Here is a 22,332-nt window from a genome sequence, read left to right as displayed (position 1 = left end):
TGCAGTGTGAACACTAGGAGGTGAGGACACTGGGAAGCCATCTTAGAGGCTGACTACTACATGGTATTTTTTTCAAAAGTGAGAAGGACTCTCCAAGAAGCCCAGGGGGCCTTTTTTTTTCCTACCCACCCACCAATCCCTGGAAGCCTTTCTTTACATTTCTTGGCTGCAGCTGTGTCATGTGTCCACACCTAAACCCATCACTATGAGGAGTTTGAGAACACTGTTTTTGGCTCATTACAATCACAATTCACTGTTGGGCCTAGGATGCACTTCTGTTGAAGCACAGGGTGGGATCCAGGAGAAAGATGGCACTGAACAAAATCGGGATTCTGTTTGGAATGAGGAAGGGGCGATGGGAATGGATGTTGAGCAGGCAACTCACAGTGTCTATGACAATCAATCACCTGCTAGACTTTCAACTCCATGAGAACAGAGGCTACATCTTTTCCTACTACTGCACCCCTAACATGTAACCTACTGCCTGGTACTGAGTAGATGCAACCATATTTGTTAAATGAATTAATGAATGAACTCATGACACAATGTAAGGCAGGGAGGTCTAGGACAGGTACCAGGTAGGGGCAGATATCCCCAGGCCCCCACCACCAGCCCCAAGGATGGACAGGACTGGCAGAATTAGTCTCATTTTATTTCTGCAGAAGTTCGATCAGATGCAATAACACTGATTCCAGGTGAGGGCAGGGGGCATGGGTACCCCTAAAACAACCAGTATCCTGTGGTCCAAGGTAACCCCCGTCCCCAGATCTGGTTCCTCCCCAGTTACAGTTAAATAGAGAGAGGAAGATTTCCCTAGGGAGTCTTGGGAGGGTCTGCTTCCTGCATCTCCCCTCCTCCACACAGAGGCATCTGAGCACAAGCTATTTACAGTATTCACATCCACTGTACCCCACCAAACCAAGGCAAATACTACAGGTGGCCCATCCCCAAGGGAAGAGGCCAGAGAGGCTGTGAGTGTATGTGTGTGTATGGGGGGAGGGGTGTCCGCATGTGTGAGCACACGAATGCACTGAGGGGCAGGGTCTGGCTCCGCCAAAGAGACATCAGTCTATAAGGTGCAGATTAAAAATAACAGAGAGGACCCACCCCCAGGGGCCCAGGCCACTTCTGGCTTTGTTCTGTCTCTTTCTCTTCCAGACATCCTGATAGGTGATGCAGAGGAGCTCTCACAGCTGTGCCTGGTCCAAGGCAAACCCTTAAAGGACTTCTGGGGAAAAAACGGGAGGAGAAATAGTCAGGGAAAACCATGCCAAGCTCAGACGACCGGGAGTCTTCAGAGTGGAGTGTGAGGGAGCCTCTGGCAGAGCTGGAAGAGAGGCCATGGAAGGCTGCTGGGAGGGAAGGCTATGGGTCCAGGGATCCCTACCTGTGACCTGTGGGGGCTGCACAACGGCTTTCTTGAGGAAGGCTTCTGCCTCTGCAAAGGGCAGGAGTGCCTCTGGCGTTCGGCCCAGACTTTTGTCCCCAGAGGGTCCCTTAGGGGAGAAGCCATTTTCCTGGTGTGCTGGGAGAGGCTGCAGGCCATTCACCAGGGACCCCGGTGACTCCTTGCTTGGCAGACTGTGGATACAGGGGCCAACGCTCAGGCACTTCCCATCCCAGGACAGCCCAGGCACCCCACAGCTCCAGCACGACCCTACCTCCCTGCTCAGTGCCCCTGGGATTGGAGCTGTACCTCCACTGAGGCTCCTGGGAGGCCAGTTCCTCCTTCTGCAAAGCCTCCTTCTGCAGCCCTGACGGCCGAGAGTCCCCAACTTTCACAGGGTCTATCAAGGGAAGGAATGGCCATCAGTTAGGGCCTGGTGAGGGGAGGAGGTCTAGGATGGGAAATGGGACAGAGATGAGAACAGGGCCTTTACCTGGGCTGGAATTGTTTTTTGCCTCATTTCTGTCTGGCTTCTGCTTTGAAGAGGAAGAGCAGTCAGACTCAAGGGCTTCCACCAGACTAAGGTGCTGAATTCTACCACTCCCCGCCCCCAGAAGCTGAGGGACACACCCACAGCCTCCTTCCTCCACCTTCAACGGCTTTCCCCAACCTCCCTTCCTCACAGGGCCTCCACTCCCAGCACTGCTCTTTGGGGAATCCTGACCTTGGTTTCAGCAGCTTCTGACTTGCGAGTCCTCTTCATTATCTCCTCCAGACGCTGTTGGGAGGCCCGACATCAGTTAGGCCCAAGCCCTGTCCGATTCCTAAACCTCCCACCAGCCGGCTCCGGTCCTAAGTCTCAGGTTCCTTTCCACTCACACCAATCATTTCCAAACCAGGAACCAGAACTTGCCCCAACTCCTGGTCCTGCAGTTCACACACCCAAGGCAGGGCCCACCGCCAGCCCCGCCCACGGGCGCCAGGCCACGCCTACGGAAGCACCGCCCGCTACTCTGCCTACCTTCTTGCGCTCTTGCCGTTCCTGCTCCTCCCGCTGGAAGTGCTTTTCCCGCTCCAGACGCTGCCGCTCCGCCTCTTCCCGGGAACGAGCTTCGGCCTCCTCTTTCTGCCGGAAACCCCCGTGAGCTTTAAGCAGCTGTACTCCAGCCTTGCCTCCAGGCCAGCCCCCAGCCAGGGCTGCCCACCCGCGGACCTGCTTCTGCAGCCGCTCCTGCTCCTCCTGCTCCGCCTGCGCCTTCTCTCGGGCCTCTTGCTCCTCCCGCCTCCGGGCCTCCGCCTCCCTCTCGGCCCGGGCCTCGGCCTCCCGCGCCAGCTGCTCCTCTCGCATTCGTCTGGGGGACAGAGGGCACTCGGGATCAGTCCCGCGCTACTTCCGCAGCCTCAGTGAGGGCCCCCTCAGTGCCTGAGGGCGCACTCACTTGTCCCTTTCTGCCTGCAGCCTCCGCTCCTGTTCCTCGCGCTCCCGCTGCTCACGGGCCTGGCGCCGCTTCTCAGCCAGGAGCCGAGTGGCCTCTTCTCGGTCTGTGGTGCCCGCCATGGGTTTGCTAGGGGTCACCGCGGTAGCAGCGGCTGGGGGTGAGGTCAGGACAGCAGCATCTGGAGTGGGATCCAGGACCAGGAGTTAGCACACCCTAGCACAGGCACCTCCATCCCCCTTGCATGCTCGTGCTTCCAGGACTCAAGGCAGCCCAGCCACCCAACCTCTGCCATCACTTCCGAGTGCTTGTGGTCCTCCCTTCTGGCCTGTGTTCTGGACCTGGATCTGCTAAGGTAGAAGCCTGTCCTTCCTGTCTCCCAATACCCAGTCCACCTCCACCTCTGGGCTACCTCTGACTCCTTCACACAGGCAAAACCGGGTTCTCTTGCCCTGCCCACCTTTCGCTCCCCTCTCATGCCCACCTGTGGGGGTCTCCACTGTGGGCTGCTCCTTTTGGGGCAGGGCTGGGGTGGGTGAGGGCACAGGTGAGGGTGCTGGTGAGGCTGGGTCTGCTGGCTCCTTCTCGTCGCTGGCCTTGCCTTTGCTCTGGCTCTTGTCCTCAGGTCCTGCTGTGCTGGGGCTCTCCTTTGCCTCATCCTTCCTCCGAACCCTCCCCTTGGGCGATGCAGTGGTGCCTCGGGGAGACGGTGGTTTTGGGGGCAGAGCATGGCCTGGCCCTGGGCTGGGGCAGGGAGAGGCAGGCCTATGCCAGGATGTGGAGGGAGAAGATGGCCGGGCCTTTGATTTGGGACTGAGAGAAAAGGGAAGAGTGAGGCCTTGAGGGTACAGGGTAAACCCCCACACACACTGAGTATGTCACTTCCCCAAGGAAGTGTCCTGTTTCCCCCCGCTACCCAGGTCAGCACCCTGCTGACACAGAATATGTTCTCACAGAACCAAATTATTTCCTTTTAGAGCATATATTCCAGTTTGTTATCACATATTCATTTGTGAGTCTTTGTATAAGGTCTGTCTCCCCAGTGGCCTGTAAGATTAATAAGAGCAAGAACTAGGCCTGGCTTGGCTCACCCAAGTGTCCTCAGCACCCAGAACAGTACCTGGCAGATCCATTCATTCATTCCGCAGGTATTTGCTGAGTGCTTACTAGATGCCAGGCACTGTTCTCGGTGCTAGGATACCTCAGTGATCAAAACAAAAAAGCAAGGAAGAAAGATGGAAAGAAAGAGAAATAGAAAGAAATCTGTCCTCAGGGAGCTTTCATTCTAGTGGGTGCCCTACAAATAACTGCGAATGAATGGATGGCAGGGCCGGTGGCTGCCGGCCCCGCCCCCGCGCGTGCGCACCTGAGCTCGCCAGCGCCGGCGGAGAGGCGTGGGCGCGGAGGAGGCGGCAGCGACTGGCGCTTCTTGAGGCTGCGTTCCCGGGCCAGGGCACTCTTCTCCTTCTCGTTTTCCCGCTCCTTGTCCTTCTTCTCCTTTTTCTGAATCTGGCGAACACGGAGAAGGAGAGCGGGGAAAGGGGAGCAGTGGTCAGTGGCGCCGCGCTCCTCCGCCGGGCTCCTGTCCCCTCGCCGCGCGGCCACTTACCGGCGAGGCCTCGGGCCGGCGGCGGACCTGGGCGGGGCTGCCCCCAGTGCTGGGCTTGCGGCGATCCCCGCGCTCCCCGGCAGGGGCGCAGCGATGCACGCTTCGCGGAGCGCTGCACAACGGCGTCAGGGGGCTGGCGGAGGCCGAGCGCGGGCACACGGGCACGGCTGCAGAGGGATGAGCGCGGTCTAGGTGCATTCCTCCGGCGAGGCTGGCCCCTGCCCCGCCCCTTGTGCGGGTTCGCCCAGGGCCGCCGCCCCTACCCTGGTCCCGGCCATTGCGGGGCAGTGTTACTGCACTGCGACTCCGTGCCAGGAAGGAAAGGGTGGGCGTCATCAGACGGTCCACGATGCTGCTCTCCCATGCGCTCAGCTGCAGGCTGCGATCTAGAGGGACAATGCCAGAAGGCGGTTACCGCAGAAGGCCGCAGTAGGCAGAGGCATAGGGAGACCTCCAGGTGCCATCCCCAATGCCAAGCCCAACGAGTTCCTCCCAGGAGGACTCTCCTTCCAATCATGTGGGGCCACACTTGTCTGCCCTGGGGTCTGACCTCCACTGCAGACCCAGGCAATAAGACACTTCCCAGGGCAATGTGTGCATTGCTTGAGGGTGCCCTCCTACCACTCTCCCAGGTGAAAGGTCTCTGAACTGTGAGTATAGAAAGGAGCTACCCAGGATGGTGGGACTCCGAATCCCACTGTAGGGCCCTCCTCCTCCCCTAGAGGGCTGGCCTGGGGAGGCATGACCCCATGAATTTGGGACAGTGAGGGGTCCCTGTGCTCCTCTGACTCATCAGAGTCCCAGCTTTTAGGTGTCCCATGCCAGGGACAGGCTGCCAGGGGGCCTGACTGCCCTGTGCCATCGGGCTCTGTCCCCTCAGCTGCTGAGTTATTTTTAAGCCTCAGTCAGGTGGGGTTGGTAGAGCAGCTGATTTGGTTGCTAGGGAACACAGCAACCAAATAAAGGCTGGAGAAACTTATAAATAACTGCTACCATAGCCCCTTCACATGTGAGCACCAGGGCATGGTGGAGGGCAGGGGTCATGCCACCCTGGTTCACCACCCAGCTAAGGCCATGGCTGGGGCTCTGAAGCCAGAGAGGACACAGATACATGGAGCACAGAGGGCTCCAGGGTGGAGGCAGAATAAGGGGCCTCCTCCATACACACAACAGCCAGGCCACTCTGGTACTTGGGGGCAAGGCCACTGCCTAAGGCTAGCCTAGGCCAGCTGGCTGTGGTTGGAGATGAGACTCCCTGCCCATCCCCTTCCTCCACCTACCCGCAACCCCACCTGCTCTTAAGGCCCAGCCAGGCTCTCTGCCTGCTGGGACACTGCCCTTTGTCTCTTTTTTCCTCCCCTGCAGGGTACACCTCTGTCCTCAGGGTCCAGACCCAAATGCCGGCTCCCCCAAGGGGCACAGAGGCCCAGGTGGGATAGAGTGGGGATGGAGACCTGGAGTATGTGCGGGCTCCAGGGACCTGGGGTTCTTGCTGAGCTCTGGAGGAGGCTTGGTGGGGGCTACAAGGTGCTCTGGAGGGAGGAGGACTGGGCCTTCTCTTACTTCTACTGGGGGAGTTCCAGAGCGTGGCAGAGGACTTTGAGAGCCGCTTGTTGATTATAGAGTCCACGTGTTTGGGCAGGTTTACTGCCGACACGGAGCACCTGCTCCCACCTGGAGGGGAAAAGACACGGCATTAGGGCCGGGCCAGACAGGAGCCAGGGGGTGCACTGAGGCCTTCCATGCAGGATGCTCCGCGGCAGGGTGGGAGAGGGAAGAGTGGACAGGCCAGGAAGGGGAGGAGGAGGCAGACTTGACTCTGGGAGGAGGGGTGGGTGACTAGAGACAACCTGGATTGGGGGAGCCGACGGAGAAGGAGCAGAGGAAGGAGATGGAGTAAAACTTGAGAAACTATAGCCTTTCTGGCCAGGAAGGCATTCCCTAGGGCTGGGCGCTGCAGCCCCTCCTCCCCAACCACCCAGCATTGGTGCTTGCTGACATTGCCCAGCCAAGGCGCTATGGCTACGACACCCACATACTGGGAAAAATGCAGAGTTGTTCCTAAGTAGAAGAACCCATGGTCACAGTCACTCGTACAAATCCACGTGTTCATACAGACACACGAAGACATGCAGGCATGGGCATAGAGAGTGGTAGGTGTTTCTGCATGCACATGAGTGTGCAGACATGCATAGATATAGAAACACAAACACTGACGGATAATGTGTCAGACCCAGATGCACACAGGCACAAACACATTGAAGCAAGTTAATCGTGGTATTTTTAACAGCTGACATTTGTTGGATGCTTACCATGTACCAGACACTGTGCTGGGCACCACACACATGTTACCTCACTTGATCCTCCCAAACATCTACCTACAACCTTGGAGGCAAGTAGTATTGTTATCCCCATTTTACAGATGAAGGAAGTGAGACATCGAGAAGTTAGAGGTCAAGTGCCAGAGCTGGGATCCTAACCCAGTTCTGTCTGACTTGGGAGTTCTTACTGAAGTAGACAAGGCCACAGACACACCAAGGCAAAGGTATTAAGAACACGACACCCAGATCCATGAGCACATACAGCAAAAGATACACAGCTAGGAATACTGAAACTTGCCATTACATAAAGACTTCCAAACACAGTGGTACATACATGCCAGCAAAGAATCAGACAAAAATCCATGATGGCCCTACATGAAGAAAACTCAGAGACAAAAATCTACCTTCCAAGACAGGTACATAAGGGGGTGATAGTTTTCTTTAAATATCCAGTGTCTGCAGGGAATTAAAATGCTCTTTTGTGTATCATCAACTAATAACAGTTGACAGGAACAAAGAAGGCTAATCTAAAATGACAGAGGTTTAAGGAGCAAGCCCAATGAAGAGAATCTGCCTCCGACTTGGTGGTGGACATTCTTGGGAAGGGACACTGTGGTTTACAGATCACTCCAGAAGACACGTAAGTCACCTGAAGCAAGTCATACCTGCTGCAGGGAGCTGCCAGCTCCTGGCACTGAAGCTGCTCCCCTCCCCAACTCCTCAGGCCCCAACCTTGCCCAGCCACCCACCAGCCCCTCCAGCCCACTCACTGGTCTTACGTCCTGGGGAGCTGTGGTGCAGGGCCCCTGCCCAAGACCAACGCTGCTGCCGGATTTCAGCCCACGTCTTCTTCACTGACCGCTGGATAGCTGCTTCATAGCGCTCCTGAAGGGGAAAGGGGAGAGGAGAGAGGTCTGAGCTCAAAATCAGTCATTCCTGGGAGAAAGGCCCCCTGGCTCCTGTGACATGCCTCCCCCACCCCTAGAAGCTTTGCCTGACTCATTGCTGGTAACCAAGGTTACCGCATCCTTGCTGTGATTAAAGACTACTTGCAACAGATCCCTTTCAACTTGTTCTGGGGGAGCTTTTCACTGTTCTTGAGTCATTTCCTGGGTGTATGAGTGTTTCTCTGAGGATAGAAGAACAGGGACTCTCCCTGCCTGGGGCTCCCAGGTGGAGCCATGGCCTCCTGGCACTGAGGATCCTGACCTTGTGACTGTGTTTTCTTTTCAACCTGAGGCTTCAGGGCAGGGCCAGGCCACCTTTTCCCTTATATCCTGATGGGTGCTCAAGCCAGGACTCTCCTCACGTTGTGGAGCTCAGCACACTCACACAGACACATCTCTGCACACATACAAATACACATACGTGGGGCACACATGCAAATATCTGTACTGACAGCGCATGGGTACAGGTGCCCACCCACACACGTGTAGAACCAAACATGTCTGCAGTCACACAGATGCCCAGATGTACACTAAGGGACACAACTGCAGGCATGAACACAGGTGTGTATACACACTGAGCAGTGTACAGACGTGTACACACACGTGTACCCAGATCCGTATATACTCAGACAGAAATAGGCCCAAATGCACCTTGTTTTTCTCCAGCTTCTGCCGCTGCCGCTCCTCCAGGGCTGCCCGGCGTTGCTCAGCTTTAAGCCGCTGCTCCTCCAGCCGCCGCCGGCGCTCCTGGAGCTGCTTCTCCCGCAGCACCTTGGCCTTCTCCTCCTTCTCCAGCCACACTGCCTTCTTGGCCGCTGCGGGAAAGGAGTCCCAGGGGTGTGAGGGGTCTGCAGCGGCCAAGCAGGTCTCCTCCAGAAGTGGCTTGCCGTGTTAACCTGGCCTTGGGTGGGTCTTTGTCCTGCCAGCTTGGGGAGGGATGTGCCTCCACCCTCAAATTGCAGGGCTTCCTAAAGACGGGCTCAGGCTTCAGAATGAGGGTTTCCCAGAGGGGAGGCCCATTTCTCCTCTATTGTTCTTATGGGCTCTTGAAGCTGAAGGAGAAATAAGTTCTTCAGTGCCTGATCCCTGTCTGACTCTGGGATCTGCTGGACAGATTTTCACATACTGTGATTAAGAGCATGGGATTTGGAGTAAGATGAGGCTTCCAGGTCTGAATCTCAGCTGCTCCACTAGGTGTGTGGCTTAAGGCAAATGATTTGGTCTCTCCAAGCCTGTTTCCTCATCCTCAAAATGGGTGGAGAGGGTAAAATGGGACACCACACATACAGTTCTTTGCACACTGAGCATAATGCAGTGTTCCTGCAGTGTTAGTGTTACTGATAGGCTGCCAATGGTGGACATGACGACGCTTCCCCAGTACTCACCCAGGTACTTGGCCCGCTCTTCTCGCCGCTCCTTTGCCAGCTTATGTCTCTCTCCTGCCTTCTTTACATCTTAGTAGAGGGAACAAGAATCGACTTAGGTGAAGAGGCTCCCCACAGAGGGAAGTCAGCCTCAGGACTCTATCTCATCCCCACCCCAATCCTTTCCCATGTCCTTTGGGGCAGAAGATAGTCCCTCTGGTGGCATTACCCAGGGCTGGAATCCTGAGCCGAGGGGTTTGGGCCCAGGACTAGGGGCATCACACACACCTTGCTTGGTGGGAGGGCTGTCAGAGGCTGGCACTGTTGGGGACGGTTGGCTGCTCCTTCGAGGAGGCCTGGCATCCCGTGGGCCTGTGGCTGGTGGAGTGGGTCCCCTGATCTTCACTTCTGAGAAAGGGGACTCTTCTTGCTGAGGGGCTGGCCTGGGCCCAGTTGGCCCTGGGGGGCTCTCTTGTTCCAGTGAGAGCTGCTTAGGGCTAGTGGCATTCTTCAAGGCAGGAGGAGTATCCGGGGGAGTGTCAGGCACCAGGGCTGATGGTGGTGGTGGTGGGGAGGGGTCACCTTCTGGAGAAGGTCTTGGCTCTGAGGGAGTCCTGGCTGCCACAGCTGGAAGACCAACAGAAGAGAGGAGAATCAGATTGTAGATCTGTGCCATCAGTTCAACATGTAGCTCTTTCCCTGTCCAACTGACTTACTCATTCACTCACCCAACATGTTAATATTGAGTTTCTTCTGTGTACCAGACCCTGTTCAGAGATACTAATGATATAATGATGAGAAAACAGCCACGGTCCCTGCCTCTGTGGAACCCATCTTCTAGCACAGCAGGCAAAGAACTAAGTAATTCCAGTTTAGAATAAGTACTATATCTGTGTGCCACATATCAGAGGTGGTTAACCTACATTTGGGGGGCTTCCTGAAGAAGTAACCACCAAGCTGAGGTCTATAGGATGAGCTGGAATGGACAAAGCACAGAGGAGAGGGTTCTGGGCAACAGAATGTTTTCAAAGAGGCAGGAGGGAGCAGGGTGTATTAGAAACACTTACTAGTGCCCCAAATGGTAACAAGTGGCTTCCACATCTGCCTCCCTCACCTTTCTGCTTTACTTGGGGCCACAGTGCCCAACCCAGGCCTTGTGCCCAGAAGGTGCCAGTGCTGGGCATAGGGGACTGGCCAAGGGGAAGGACACAAGCATGGGTGCAAGTGGGATGCCCATGTTGCAAAAATTCCCAAAGCGGGGGGCAACCTGCCACATCCACTTAGTAATCATTTTTCTCTTCCTACCACTCTCAGATTTTTTATTTTAAGACATAAATAATTCTAGGTCCTGTACAGTCATTAGAATTACTAGAATAATTCCTTTTCCCTGCAGAAGACATCAAAATGCCGTGTAAGGACGCCACATGATTTGGTATGTACAAGTATATACACACATGTGAGCACATGTACACTACAAGACAGTGGTAAGACAGGCTTCAGAGTCAGTCAGATGGGGGTCCATCCTGATTTCACCACCTCAAGACAGGAAGGGAGGGCCTGCCCCCTCAGCAGGTAGACTTGGTGAGCTGTGCAACCTCTTTAAGCCTCAGTTTTCATATCTGTGAATGGGAATAATGAGCCCAAGCTGGTAGGGATGTCAGTAAAGTGCCTGGCACAAGTCATGTGCCAGCAAACACTTCCCTCCCTTCCCCTGTGGTTCTTAGGAAGCTGAGAGGAGAAGCCTCTGCACAGTGAGCCCTGGTGCCATCTGCTGTTCCCCTTTGGGCACTGAGGGGACCAGGGGGGTCATAGCCACTGGCCTGAGCTTAGAGAGCAGGACGAGCGTCTGTGGGGAGGTGAATCTAAAGAGGCGTTTTTTGCTCCAATCAGGTGCCTCCAACTATCCTAGGTCCTCTGCCCTGGGAAACCTGGCCCTCTCAGAGGTTGACAAACTCCCCATCCCTGTGGGTGACAACGTGTGTATAAGGAGGTGGCACTCTCAAGGAGTTACCCTTGGGACTCTGGGCGCCTTTTTTCAGGGAGATGGGTGTCCAGTGGTTGAATATCTGCCTGAAGGCAGACTATCTGAATATTAATTCTAGCTTCTCCACTAACTGTGTGACCTTCGGCTAGTTACAGACCCTCTCTGTGCCACAGCTCCTCTTCTATAAATACAGATATACCTACCTCACAAGATTATGGTGAGTATTAGTGATTAACAGCGACTATTAACAGTTACATATTTTTTGAGGACTTTCTATATTCAAGGCATTATACCTTTATTAGTTTTAATCTTCACTGACAATTCTTATGAAGGAGGCACTATAAACAAAAAGAGGTTAAGTAAAGTGATTTGAGGTCACTCAGCTGGTAAGTGAAGGAGCCTGTATTTGAAGCCAGCATCTGTCACCAGAGCCCATGTTCTCACCTGCTGCACCCTCCTGCCTCTGCTTAAGGCAGTATGAGGTAATACATATTATGCAATGAATTTATCTGAGGCTACTTTCCCCTCACTCCTTCCCTTCCAGCTTCCTGGGCTCCAGGCAAGAGCCCCAGCTAAGGCCCTTGTCTCCCTAACCCATCCCATTCTGCCAGCCTCTAGGCTGCATGGCAGCCCACCTAGCTTTTCCCACACCAGTAGAAGGCTGCCTGGTCACTTGCTAGTCTATTTCCTCACCAATTGTAAACTCCTTTCCAATGCAACAGTAAATAAAACTAGTAGCAACCACTCAGTGAGTATTTACTACGTACCAAGAGCTGAGCTAGGCTCTTTTTATTCCAATCCAGCATCCCCATATGAGCTCTGAGGAACAGAGATCCTTATCTGCATTATACAGATGGGACAGTCAAAGCTTATCCTAATAAGTGACTTGCCGAGGGTCACAGAACAAGTACGTGGCAGAGGCAGGATTTGAACCCAGGACTGTCTGGGGCCAAACGGTCTAGGTGTGTAAGCACTAAGCTTGAAAGCTGAGGGCGAGGGCTGTGTATTGCCATTCTCCTAGCACCTGTGCGTGCTACAGGTGTTGCAAGGAACACTGGTAGGCGGGTGTTGGCTACACCTAGGCAAATCACACCCAGTAGGCAAGAGAATGAATCTCCAACTAGGTCCTGATGAGTTGTGTGAGGAGAGCCTGGCAGGAAGGAGAGTGTGAGGCCTGGAAAAGCCCACACCTGGGCTTCACATGCAGCACAGGGGAAAGGTCTTAGGCTTCAGAGTTGGGCAGGCCGGCCTGGGTGGGGAATCCCAGCTCTGCTGTGGGACCCTGAACCTATCTGAGCCTCAGTTTCCTCACTGAGTTGTTGGGATTGACAGTGAGAAAGTATGTCATCTCTGGCACATGGCAGGCTCTCAGTAACTAGCACCTGCCTGGAAGATTCTGTCCACTTCTTCCCATCTCTGCCACAAGAGTCCACTTGGGTCAGGCTTTCATCCCCACTGCTCCCTGACACAGCTCTTCTCAAGGTCGCCAATGACCTTGGCATTGCTAGATCAGCCAGCATTTCTCGGTCCTTGTCTTGCTAATGGAGCAGCTGCCTTTGACACAATTGATCCCTTGGTGCTCTTTGAACACTCTGTGCTTGGCTTTGAAGACAGCACCTCTCCTGGTTTTCCTCCTACCTTGTTGGCTGTGACTTCTCCATCTTCTTTACCGACCACTCCTTAGCTTCTTAACCTCTCTGCGCAGGACTGCCCCAGGGCTCAGTGCAGGACCTCATCCCTTTTCTGTCTACACACACTCCCTCGGTGACCTCATCGAGACTCATGGCTTTAAATACCATTGCTCTGCTGATGACAACCAAATTTGTATCTCCAGCCTAGACTTCTCCCTTGAGTTCCAGTTTTGCTCATGAAACTCCCTACTTGACACCCATGGATGTCTTACAGACACTCCGAACTTATATCCAAAGCTGAGCACCTCACAAAACCCTGCTCCTCCACCAGTTTTCCCATCTCAGTCAATGACAAACCCATCCTTCCAGTTTCCTAGGCCAAAATTCTCGGAACCATTTTAGAATCTTACCTCACACTCCACATCTAATCTATCAGCAAATCTTTTTGGCTCAATGTGAAAAATATATCCTGAATCCAATCACTTCTATCTCCATTTCTGTCATCTTGGTTCAGCCACTGGCCCTTATAAAAGACCCCTGCTACCATCCTTTGTTCCCCTTTGGTATTTTCCCAACACAGTAACAGAGTGATTCTGTTTAAAAATAAATCAGACCAAATCGCTCCTCTTGATAAAATCCTCTCAAGGTGCCCCAAGTCATGGGAGGAAAAGCCAGATGGCCTCCAAGGCCCCTCAGGATGCCCCCTCTCTTCACCCCTGCTCAGAATGTTTCAGCCACTGTTCCTTAAAGGTGCCAGGCATGCACCCGCCTCAGGGGCACTGGCTCGCCTTTCTCCCTGCCAAGAACTCTCTGCCCCCAGAATCAGTGTATTTCCCTCACCTCTTTCAGGCCTTTACTTCAATGTCCTTTCTTCCTTGACCTCCTATTTAAAATGAAAAACTGCAATTGAAGTCTCCTCACCTTCCCAACTTTTTTTTCTCTCCAATTCTATTTTTATCCATAAGTATTAATACCATTTTAACACTATCTCCCACCGCTAGAAGATCATCTCCATGAGGGCACAAATTTTTGTGTTTTGTTATCTGTCCTATCTCCATGGCCAAAATGGCCTGGCACATAGATGCCCACAACTATCTGTTGAATGAAGGTCCGTGAGCTCCACCCTGGCAAGTATCACCAGCACCTCTCTTACCTGATTACAAAGTCCTCCCACTGCTCTCCTCCTGCCCATTCTCACTCTTCTTTCCATGGGGCACCCAGAGTAGTTGTTCCCAAATACACATCTGATCATCATACTCTTTGTCACATGAAACCTCTCTGTGGCTTCCCACTGCTCTAAAGGTAAAGACAAAATTCTTGAACCCAAGCTACAAGTCTCACACAGTCTGAATTCCCTGTCTTCCAGCACCTCTCTTCCGCTGTCCTCCACCTCTTGAATCTCCTCTCCATGTCCCTACTTGCTCTCTGTACTCCGGCCACACTGACCGTCTTTTAATTCAGGTAACTATCCATGCTCCCTCCTGCCACAGGGCCTTTGCACATTCTCTTCCTTCTCTTTACTGAGTTAACTCTCATTTACCCTTCAGCTCTTAGCTCACTCATCATTTCCTCAGGCAAGCCCTCCCTGGCCTTTCTGATCGGGATAAACTCCCTCATTACAGTCATGGCTTCACGTGCCTCTTGTTGCAGCCCTATTGAGTGTTACAGTTTCAAACTTCCTTGTGTGGCTCTTTTGTTATTATCAGCCTCCCCCTAGACTGTGAGGAAGCCCTACAAGGACTGGGCCATGTCTGCTTTCTTGCTGCTGCATCACGAGCAGCTACCACAGTGCCAAGTACATGGAAATGGTCATGAAATGCTGTTGCATGAGAATAAAGCGCTGTACTTGGAAGGCACTGTGGCCTAAAGCAGGGTGTAGAGAAGGAGATTTTTACTTGAATAAAGAGAAATCCATGTGGTAACTTACTGCAAATGAATAAACACTTCAAGAGAAGCAAGACAACTCCATCTCAATTGAGTCTGAGCAGCTTCCTGGACTAAGGCACTCAGGTAGAAGTTAATAGAGCTAATAGTGTTTACTCCAGTGGCTCAGCAACAAAGACTTCTCAGGAGGCACACAGCACATCTGGAGCTCTTCTTCTGACCTGGTGGACCATTGAACCTGAGTACAGATATTTTCCCGAGAATGATGCAACTCTGACGAAATGTCATTGGGACAGTGTTATCCAGGACAAATTGTATTAAGCCAAATTAATTCCTTGGTTAATTATCTATATAATACAGTGAAGCCAATTTCTGATTACCCTCATTTTCAATCACCAAGTGAATGTGATTTTTCAGCTACTTCATTTTTGGTCTGTATCAAATTGTGAGGTTTTAGCCACTGTTAGTTTTATTTTGCTATGTTGGTATCTACCAGAAGTATTTGTTAAGAACTGGATAAGGGACAGATAGCTTGTATTTATTTCTTGACACACAGCATTAGCAGGGCAGAGGCATGGGAGCTGGCCATAGGGGCAGTAAGCTTGTCTTCTCGAGAGCCCCAAGGAGGCACGTACTGGGGTCTGCGGCAGGGTCTGGGCCACATCTCTCAGAGGACCTGTCACATGTCTCGGGGAGCCTACTCCCCATCTCCATCATCTGGTAGCTGGCAGTCCTTTCCTCTCCTCTCCCTCTTCCTACCCCAACCACCGCTGCCAGACCAAATATTCCCCTCAAACACTGATAGCTCAGTCTGGCTTTTCTGTTTGCCTGCGCCCCTGCCTCCACCAATGGGAGAGCTTGTGGAGAGAAGAGACTGGGTCTTAATCCTTCTTGCAGTCCCAGAGCCTTAACCAGGACCTGCCCAGAGCAGAGTAGGAGTTCTGTGTCTGTTTAATGAAAATCTGGTTGGATGGACGGCTGGCTGGCTAGCTGGCTGGCTGGCTGTGGAAGGCTACCTAGATAGCATGGAGTCACTCCCCCAGCTGATTCAAAGCCTAGCCTCTTTAACCCTCAATGTCTTGATCATTTTAGAGCCTTGTGTGTGCCTTGCCAGCTCCTACACCCAGGAAGGGAAATAAACTAATTTATTGAAGCCCTAACTTATCAGGCACTTTCTCTTAGGTAATTCTTATAACAGCCCTAAAAGGAAAGTATTATGGATGGTCCCCGTTTCACAGGTGAGAAAAATTACTCAAACAGGTTAAGTGAATTGCTCATGTCAGTGTCAGAGGTTGGATAGGAACCTGAGGCTGTCTCACAAAACCCTGATGTCACACTGTTTCTGGTAGGCGTCACATCACCCCTCCCAAAGTTCCTGCCTGTTCCCTGCAGAAGGAAATGATTTGGTGGTTCCCCAGGAGGCTGCCCCGTGATGGTGAAGGGTGTAGGTGGGGCAGGCAGGCACTGAGCTCAGAGCGCAGGAATGCAGGGAAGGCAAGCTCCTGCCCGGGCTGGCCACTAGGAGGCAGGAAGTGAGGCACTGGCAGGGAGTGGGGGGGATTGGTCTTCCTCCAGGGGGCAGAGCAAGCAGAAGGGGATGCACAGACAGCACCCCTGGGTGGGGGCATGGGAGGCAGAGGCAAAAGGCAGAGAGAGGGAACAGGACAGTGATCAATGCTTCTAGCCAGAGCCCTCCTGGCTCTCTCAGCAGCTTCTTAGATGGCAGTGCTAGACAAGACAAATGACGACAGGAGGCTGACAGGGAGACAGAGAGTACACACCACAGAGAGGGAAACACCCAGACAATGTGGACAGAGCCTACACAATAGCAAGAGTCGGGACATATTCTTTCTCTCTCTCATACACACAGGAAGAAGACTTACTGGGATTCAGAACTCTACACAGATACACACATACTCATATCCTTAGACACACACACACACACACACACGGAGCCAGGCAACCCCTCTGAGGCTCACACGAAGCCTTAGAGACACAAACACTCAGAGATACAATGTCCCCAGTATATTTACACAGCCTCATCCAGTCACTTCTGCTCTGCCTCTTCTGGGCACACCTTTACCTGGGCCCAAGGAAAAGTCCAACTGACAGCAGCAATAGCTAATGCTGTGTCAGGCACAGCTAAACGCTTTAACACATCATTGCATTTCATCTTCACCACAATCCTATGAGGTAGGTATTAGTCCATTTTACAAACAAGGAACAGATTCGGAGAGATAAAGACACTTACTTAAATCACACAGCTGGTGAGGGGCAAAGCTGGGGTTTGGACACAAATCTGTGTGAGTCTGTACCTTTACTCTGTTACCCAAAGTGGGCAGCTTCCTGGGTTCTCCTCCTGGAGAGATCTGGGCTAGGAGGACAGGGATGGGCAGAAAAGACAAACCCTGAGAGATGCCTGATTGTGAGGCTGGGACAGAGGGGACCTGTAGGGGGCAGCATTACTCCCGGCCAGGACTGAGAAGTACCAGCTCTGAGAGGGAGTGAACTAGGAGGGGGCAGCCTGCTTCAGCAGTCCTCAGAACCTGGCCACAGGCCCTTGGTAGCAGGGTACCAGGGCCTGGCTGTAGGTGTCTATGGGTGATAAAGCTGGGAGCCCAACTGAGGCTGCAGATCTGAAGGAGCTCTCTGAATGGGTTGGCAGCCATTGTTCTCAGCCTCCAATCAGGAGCACCCACTTCCTGTTATTTTAGGCGGCAGGAAATGACCCTATCCCGTAGCGGGGGTGGGGGGCCCACTATGGCCCTCCCTCAGCCCCAGCAGGGTTGCCCACGCAGGGGCCTAGATGTTGAGGGCAGAGGCCCAGCTTTAGGCCAAAGCCTGAGGATAGTCCACTGGCTGGACTGTCACCACTGCCTGGATCCAGGGCCTCCTCCTGGTCTGACTTGTTCCAACTTGGCAGGATGCACAAGGGACCCAGGGCTCTACTGGCTCTCCTCCTGCCTGCCAGAGAAAAGACCACCAGGTCCTCAAGACCAAGATCCCCATAGATGATCAGCCATGCAAGAGAAGCAGGCCAGATTCTATAATGGCTGGCTTGGTCATGATAATTCAGCATAGGGGTTTGGTGTACAGTCTTTAGAGTCAGATGGACATGGGTTCAAATTCAGTCACTGCCAGTTCCTAGCTGTGTGACTTTGGGCAAGTGACTTTCCACTCTGAGCCTCATCTATAAAATGGAGACGATACTGTTCTCTACTCAGGACTGTTTTGAGGATCAAATGAAACGATGCACATGACACACTAAATAACCATTATGCCTGGCACAGAGATGGCTTTTTATAGGAGTGGGAGAAGTTGAATCACCTGGGAGTCTATTCCTGGTCCACATCTCCTTTTACAGCTGGTGATGGGGGCAGTGATGCCATGCTCTGCTCCCGGCAGGGCAGAGCTGCAGCTGAGAGGTGCCAGAGGAGATGCTGAAGGCTGTGCCCTGGGGTGCCAGGCAGAGCTACCACAGCCAACAGAGCTGCATTATCTGGCTCCCTGGCCCCAAGGTCCAGTGGGACCCAAGGACATGGCTCCCAACTGCTTGTGGCCTAACTTCCAGCCTTGGTCAGACCCAAGACCTGCCCTGACTGCTCTCAAGTGCCACCACTCTAGTCTGGGTCTGGCTTTCAGCTCATTGCCCACTCCTTCAGCCACCAGCAGCTGATGCCCATTCCTAGGGGGAAGGGGGAGTAAACTGGCCTAATGCCCCTTCCTCCTTATTTGCATATGTACAACTGCACATTAGGGGCTCATTAGACGCCTCATTCCTGGGTCCACCAGCCCAAGTGGGGACTGAAGCTGTCAGTGGGAGGTGCCGGCCAGGCTGGCTGCTGTATGTAGAGACATGGCTCATTTTGCCAATCTCAGCAACTTGTACTCATCCTTTCAGGTCCACCTCCAAGGCCTCATCCCCTATGATGCCATCCACAAGCAGAGCCCACAGACCACTGCATCACCATTACACCAGGGGTTCTCTGCAGTGAACAAGTCTGCTTCCCCCACTGGGCCAGAAGCTCTTTGGGGTGGGGGGTGACTGTCTGGTTCCCTTCTCTGCCATCTGCACAGCCAGCACTGAGCTGGCACATGATGGGCATCAGTATGGTGTGCTGGCTGGCTGCACCCATCTCCTGGGTCTCTCCCCCCACCCCCACTGCCTTACTCCAGTATGTGGGCCCCTCTGTTCTCCAGATGCACCCTGGCTCATGTCTGTCCAGAAGTTCTTCCCTCCTCCTTGCCCTCGGTTCCACATTTACCGCCTGAAGTTCTAATTCATCACATCTTCTTCTTACAGGTCTCTGAAGGCAATAAAAAACAAAACCAAATAGCTAGAGTTTATTGAGCATTTACTGCATGCCAAGATCTAGGCTAAGCATTTTATGTATTCATCAAATGATCTCAATGTCTTTGTGAGCTAATTTCTAGCATTATGCTCATTTTATAGATGGGAACATTTAAGATTTAGGTTAAACAACTTGCCTAAGATCACACAGTAGTAAGTTACGAAGGGGAGACTTAAAACTATTTGATTCAAGTTTACACTCTTAAGCAAACTGACTCCCAGTTCCTGCCTTCACCTTCCACATATTTTGTACCTCCCCGCTGGCACCAGTTCCGATGAGCACAACCACAATAATGGTAATAACACTGTCCTGTGGGCGTCTGTGTGTCATCTTCCTTTAGATACATCATCTCTAACCCTCACATTGACCCCGCAAGGTTAATAACACTACCTCCATTTTCCAGGGGCATAAACTGTAGCCAGAGCAGGTAAGTCACTTGCTTCTGTTCATACTTGTCCCCTGCTCTGTGTTGCCTCTTGTTAATGCTCAATGTGTGGAGGGAGCTCAAAGAGGGCAGAGATCACATCATGTACTCGGTGTCTCTGACCAGTGCCTCAAACTCACAGGGCACTATCTTTACTCCCTGGAAGGTGTTGGCTCATAGGGGCCCCTGTCACCTTTAACTTCTCTCTGTGTAGGGAACAACCACCATTCTGATTCAGGTTCCCATGTAACTCCATTTAGGTCCCTGTATATAGAAGAATCTTTCCAATCCAGGACACTGTATGCAGGCTCCCCCCACCCAGGCCCCCCAGTACAGCCAGGCACACCCACCCCCATGCATTCATATTCAGTCCAGGCATCCCACTCAAGTGCCCTAATTATAAATTAGCCACCCACTCAGGCCTCATCTATGGCATAATAACCACCCCTATTCAGGCTCCGATATATATGCCAATGCCAGGGACCTCAGATGAGGGGGCCAGCGAGTAGACGGAATGGACCCTGCCTAGGCTTCCTTGGGTGTCCCCTTTCAGGCTCAGCAGACTGACCCAAGTGCCATTGTTCCAGCACAGCCTGTGAACCTCCTGAACCACACCAGTCTGAGAGCCTCCCCTCTGTGCCCTCCAGCTCCCACACCCACACGGTCCCCTCGAAGCACCCACGCTGGCACGGGGAGGAGCCCACCCACAGCCAAGCGGCTCCACCTTGTCCTGGGCTCTCCGCACCCACAGACACTGTTTCATCCTGGGCCCATGCCCCAGGGGGCAGGGAGGTGACGGGATTAGGTTCTAGGACTCTATGGAGGTGTGAGGTTGGGGCCACCTCCCCCTGAGTCAGTGAGAACAGAACTTGGGTCCTAGGTAATTATGCTCTTCCCTCCCCTTCCAGGAAGAAAGAGAAAGAGAAATCCCTCCCTCCAACACCAGGCCCAACCAGAAACCTGTCCCCACCCCCTCATCAGCTGCTCCCAGATCCGAATGGGATTTGCAGAAGTCCTAGGCACTGGTGGTTGGAAGGGTGAGGGGAGAGGAGCTTTGATGGTCTGGGGCCTAGAAAGAGAGAGATTGTGTGTGTGTGTGTGTGTAAGGGGGGTCCAAAGGCTCGGGCTGAGGAATGATGGAATGATGTGGCAGGTCCCGGGAGTGCTGGCCTTCAGCCTTCACCTCATTCTCCCGGGAGAAAGGCCCGGAGAGTCTAGGAAGGAGGACAGCAGGATAAGCAGATTTACTTCTGTCCCCTTCCTCCCCAAATCGGGCTGGGTGGGCTCCAGAGTAGGCCTGGCTGCAGGGGAGGCGGCCCCCTGCCCAGCTCCCGCCCTCGCCCCAAACAATGCCGCCTCCCCCTCCCCCTCGCCTTTATCCGGCGGGTTACTTGGCAGCCGCCGCTAGAGACCTCCCCCACTCCTCCCCTCCCTCCTTGCCGGCCGGCTGCAGCAACAGGCCCTTTGCGCGGCAGCTGGAGGGATGGGGTGGGGGCAAGGTCTGGGCCAGGGCCTTGGTATGGAGGGCGCCAGGGCCTAGGCTTCGGTATGCGGGTCTCCAGCCCTGATAATCTGTACCCCCCAATACACACATTCAGGCTAAGGTCACACACATGACCACCAGGGAGGGTGAGGACAGACACCCCAGCTCTGGAATAGAGGATCTTCAGGGCCTGGAGTGGATCGGGAAGGGTGTGTGGGCGGGCAAGCCGAGGTGGCACTAGGCAGGGGCGGAAGGGTCACCCCAATAACTCTTAAGTGGGCTGCCCGCGGATCCCGCCACCCAGTGCGTCCCAGCGCCCCGGGTGGGGGAGGGGGCAGCTGTCAGAAGATGCGTCGGTGGCCCCAAGCTGCCGCCGCCGCAGCTTTTATTTTTAAACTCCCAAGTGGTCAGAGGGCGCGGTGGGGAGGGGTCCCCGCCCAGCGGGCCAGCCTCATCCTCGGCCTTTCTGGGGCCCCTCGACCTCTCATCTCGCCTCTGCGTGGCTCCCGCGTACCTGGGGGTGCGTCGGCACCCGGCTCGGCATGTGGGCCGCTCTCCATGGCTGTGGCGTCACTGGGGGGCCTAGGGGTCTCAGGGGCGGCGGCGGCCAGCGGCCAGGATAGGGGTCCCGCGGCGCATCACGCCCGGCCCGGCCCGGCGGGCAACGACTCGGAGGCCCGGGCGCTCCGGAGAAGATGGAGGCTGGTTCGGCTGGTGGCCTTGCGAGGCTCGGAGTCGCCGGTCGCCCAGTGTCTGTAGGCTCCGGCCGCAATCCCGCTCCCTCCCTGCCCGGCGCCGGCCCAGTCCCGGCCGCGGCCCAACCCTATTGTACCGCCAGGGCTGGGCCTGACCTCCTCGCTGGCGCGTACCAAGTGCGCTGCGGGGAGGGCCGCTCCCTCAGTGCCTGGGGACAGAATCGCCGCGCGCGCCCGCCCCGCCCGCCCCGCCCCCGCCCTGGAGTGCGGGGCCTCGAGCCTGCTGACACCTCTCCTGCGGCCGCGGCGGAGGGGACGCCACGGCTCCCGCGGGCCGCCCGTCGAGCTGCCTCCCCCTGCGGCCCCGCGTTGGTACGCGCCGCAGCGCGAGAAGACTATGTAGGGAGCGCTCTGGTGACTCATCCGCTGCTGGGACTGGGGGGAGCCGTTGGGGGCGCCCCCAGTCCCACCGTGGAGCCTGGGAGCTCCGGTTCTGGGCCCTTGGCAGCAGCTTTAAGTCTAAATTCTCTTCCGAACCCCCCTCAAACTCCGCCCGAGGGACGTCGGGAGACCTTACGGAGGGCCACAAGGAGACCCCTGAAAGGGCTATGCTTTCTGTCCCGGGTGATGGCTGGAATGGGGAGAGGCCCGGGAGCCTTGCTGCCGACCTTTCTGCAGCATGCTACGGTTGGCGTCTCCCCTGCTCCTCTGGGGAAGCTACAGGCCTGCACGGATGCTTTATGCAAGTCTAATCTGCTGGGGCTCTCCCGGCTCCAAGCCGGGTGGTCCTGGCTCTGAACCTTCCCACTCCCATC

At 54.4% G+C, this 22,332-nt stretch overlaps 1 protein-coding gene and 1 long non-coding RNA gene across 14 annotated transcripts; one reads left to right on the top strand and one right to left on the bottom strand.

The window, feature by feature from the left end:
• Positions 1–631: 631 nt before the first annotated feature.
• Positions 632–21,662, bottom strand: MAP7D1 (MAP7 domain containing 1). Of its 8 annotated transcripts, none has more exons than XM_036911892.2 (18): positions 21,337–21,660; positions 9,353–9,691; positions 9,086–9,154; positions 8,352–8,515; positions 7,533–7,638; positions 5,996–6,106; positions 4,696–4,818; positions 4,433–4,599; positions 4,190–4,332; positions 3,308–3,636; positions 2,827–3,004; positions 2,601–2,739; positions 2,409–2,513; positions 2,112–2,165; positions 1,881–1,920; positions 1,697–1,787; positions 1,388–1,581; positions 632–1,228 (listed from the first exon to the last, which is right to left on the bottom strand). In XM_036911892.2, the coding sequence occupies exons 1-18, from the start codon at positions 21,380–21,382 to the stop codon at positions 1,218–1,220; spliced, it is 2,409 nt and encodes an 802-aa protein (XP_036767787.2). In that variant the 5' UTR covers positions 21,383–21,660; the 3' UTR covers positions 632–1,217. The 8 variants fall into 8 exon arrangements, with proteins under 8 accessions (XP_036767787.2, XP_036767786.2, XP_036767784.2 ...); XM_036911891.2 differs by having other exon boundaries at positions 7,524–7,638; positions 21,337–21,659; XM_036911889.2 differs by having other exon boundaries at positions 4,433–4,818; positions 21,337–21,662.
• Positions 3,057–15,656, top strand: LOC118925748 (uncharacterized). 6 transcript variants are annotated; one of them, XR_005030169.2, is made up of 6 exons: positions 3,071–3,178; positions 5,798–5,862; positions 7,257–7,393; positions 7,478–7,665; positions 10,458–10,496; positions 14,386–15,656. It is a non-coding gene; the product is annotated as an uncharacterized LOC118925748 (long non-coding RNA). The 6 variants fall into 6 exon arrangements; XR_005030168.2 differs by lacking the exon at positions 5,798–5,862 and having other exon boundaries at positions 3,057–3,178; XR_005030170.2 differs by lacking the exons at positions 3,071–3,178; positions 5,798–5,862 and adding an exon at positions 4,816–5,082.
• Positions 21,663–22,332: the final 670 nt, after the last annotated feature.

This window comes from Manis pentadactyla, chromosome 4, assembly GCF_030020395.1.
Source record: "Manis pentadactyla isolate mManPen7 chromosome 4, mManPen7.hap1, whole genome shotgun sequence".
In the NCBI taxonomy this organism is placed as follows: domain Eukaryota; kingdom Metazoa; phylum Chordata; class Mammalia; order Pholidota; family Manidae; genus Manis; species Manis pentadactyla.
Note: the sequence above shows the minus strand (reverse complement) of the source record. Positions and strands in the feature narration are given on the sequence as shown.

What these genes read in the sequence shown, in the direction of transcription:
- MAP7D1 (XM_036911888.2), bottom strand. Translation starts at nt 21,382, where the DNA reads ATGGAGAGCGGCCCACATGCCGAGCCGGGTGCCGACGCACCCCCAG. An exon ending in GCCGGCGCTGGCGAGCTCAG is followed by an intron (nt 3,637 to 4,189) that starts GTGCGCACGCGC and finishes CTTTTCTCTCAG; the next exon opens with TCCCAAATCAAAGGCCCGGC. An exon ending in AGGAGCGGCTGCAGAAGCAG is followed by an intron (nt 2,514 to 2,600) that starts GTCCGCGGGTGG and finishes GGTTTCCGGCAG; the next exon opens with AAAGAGGAGGCCGAAGCTCG.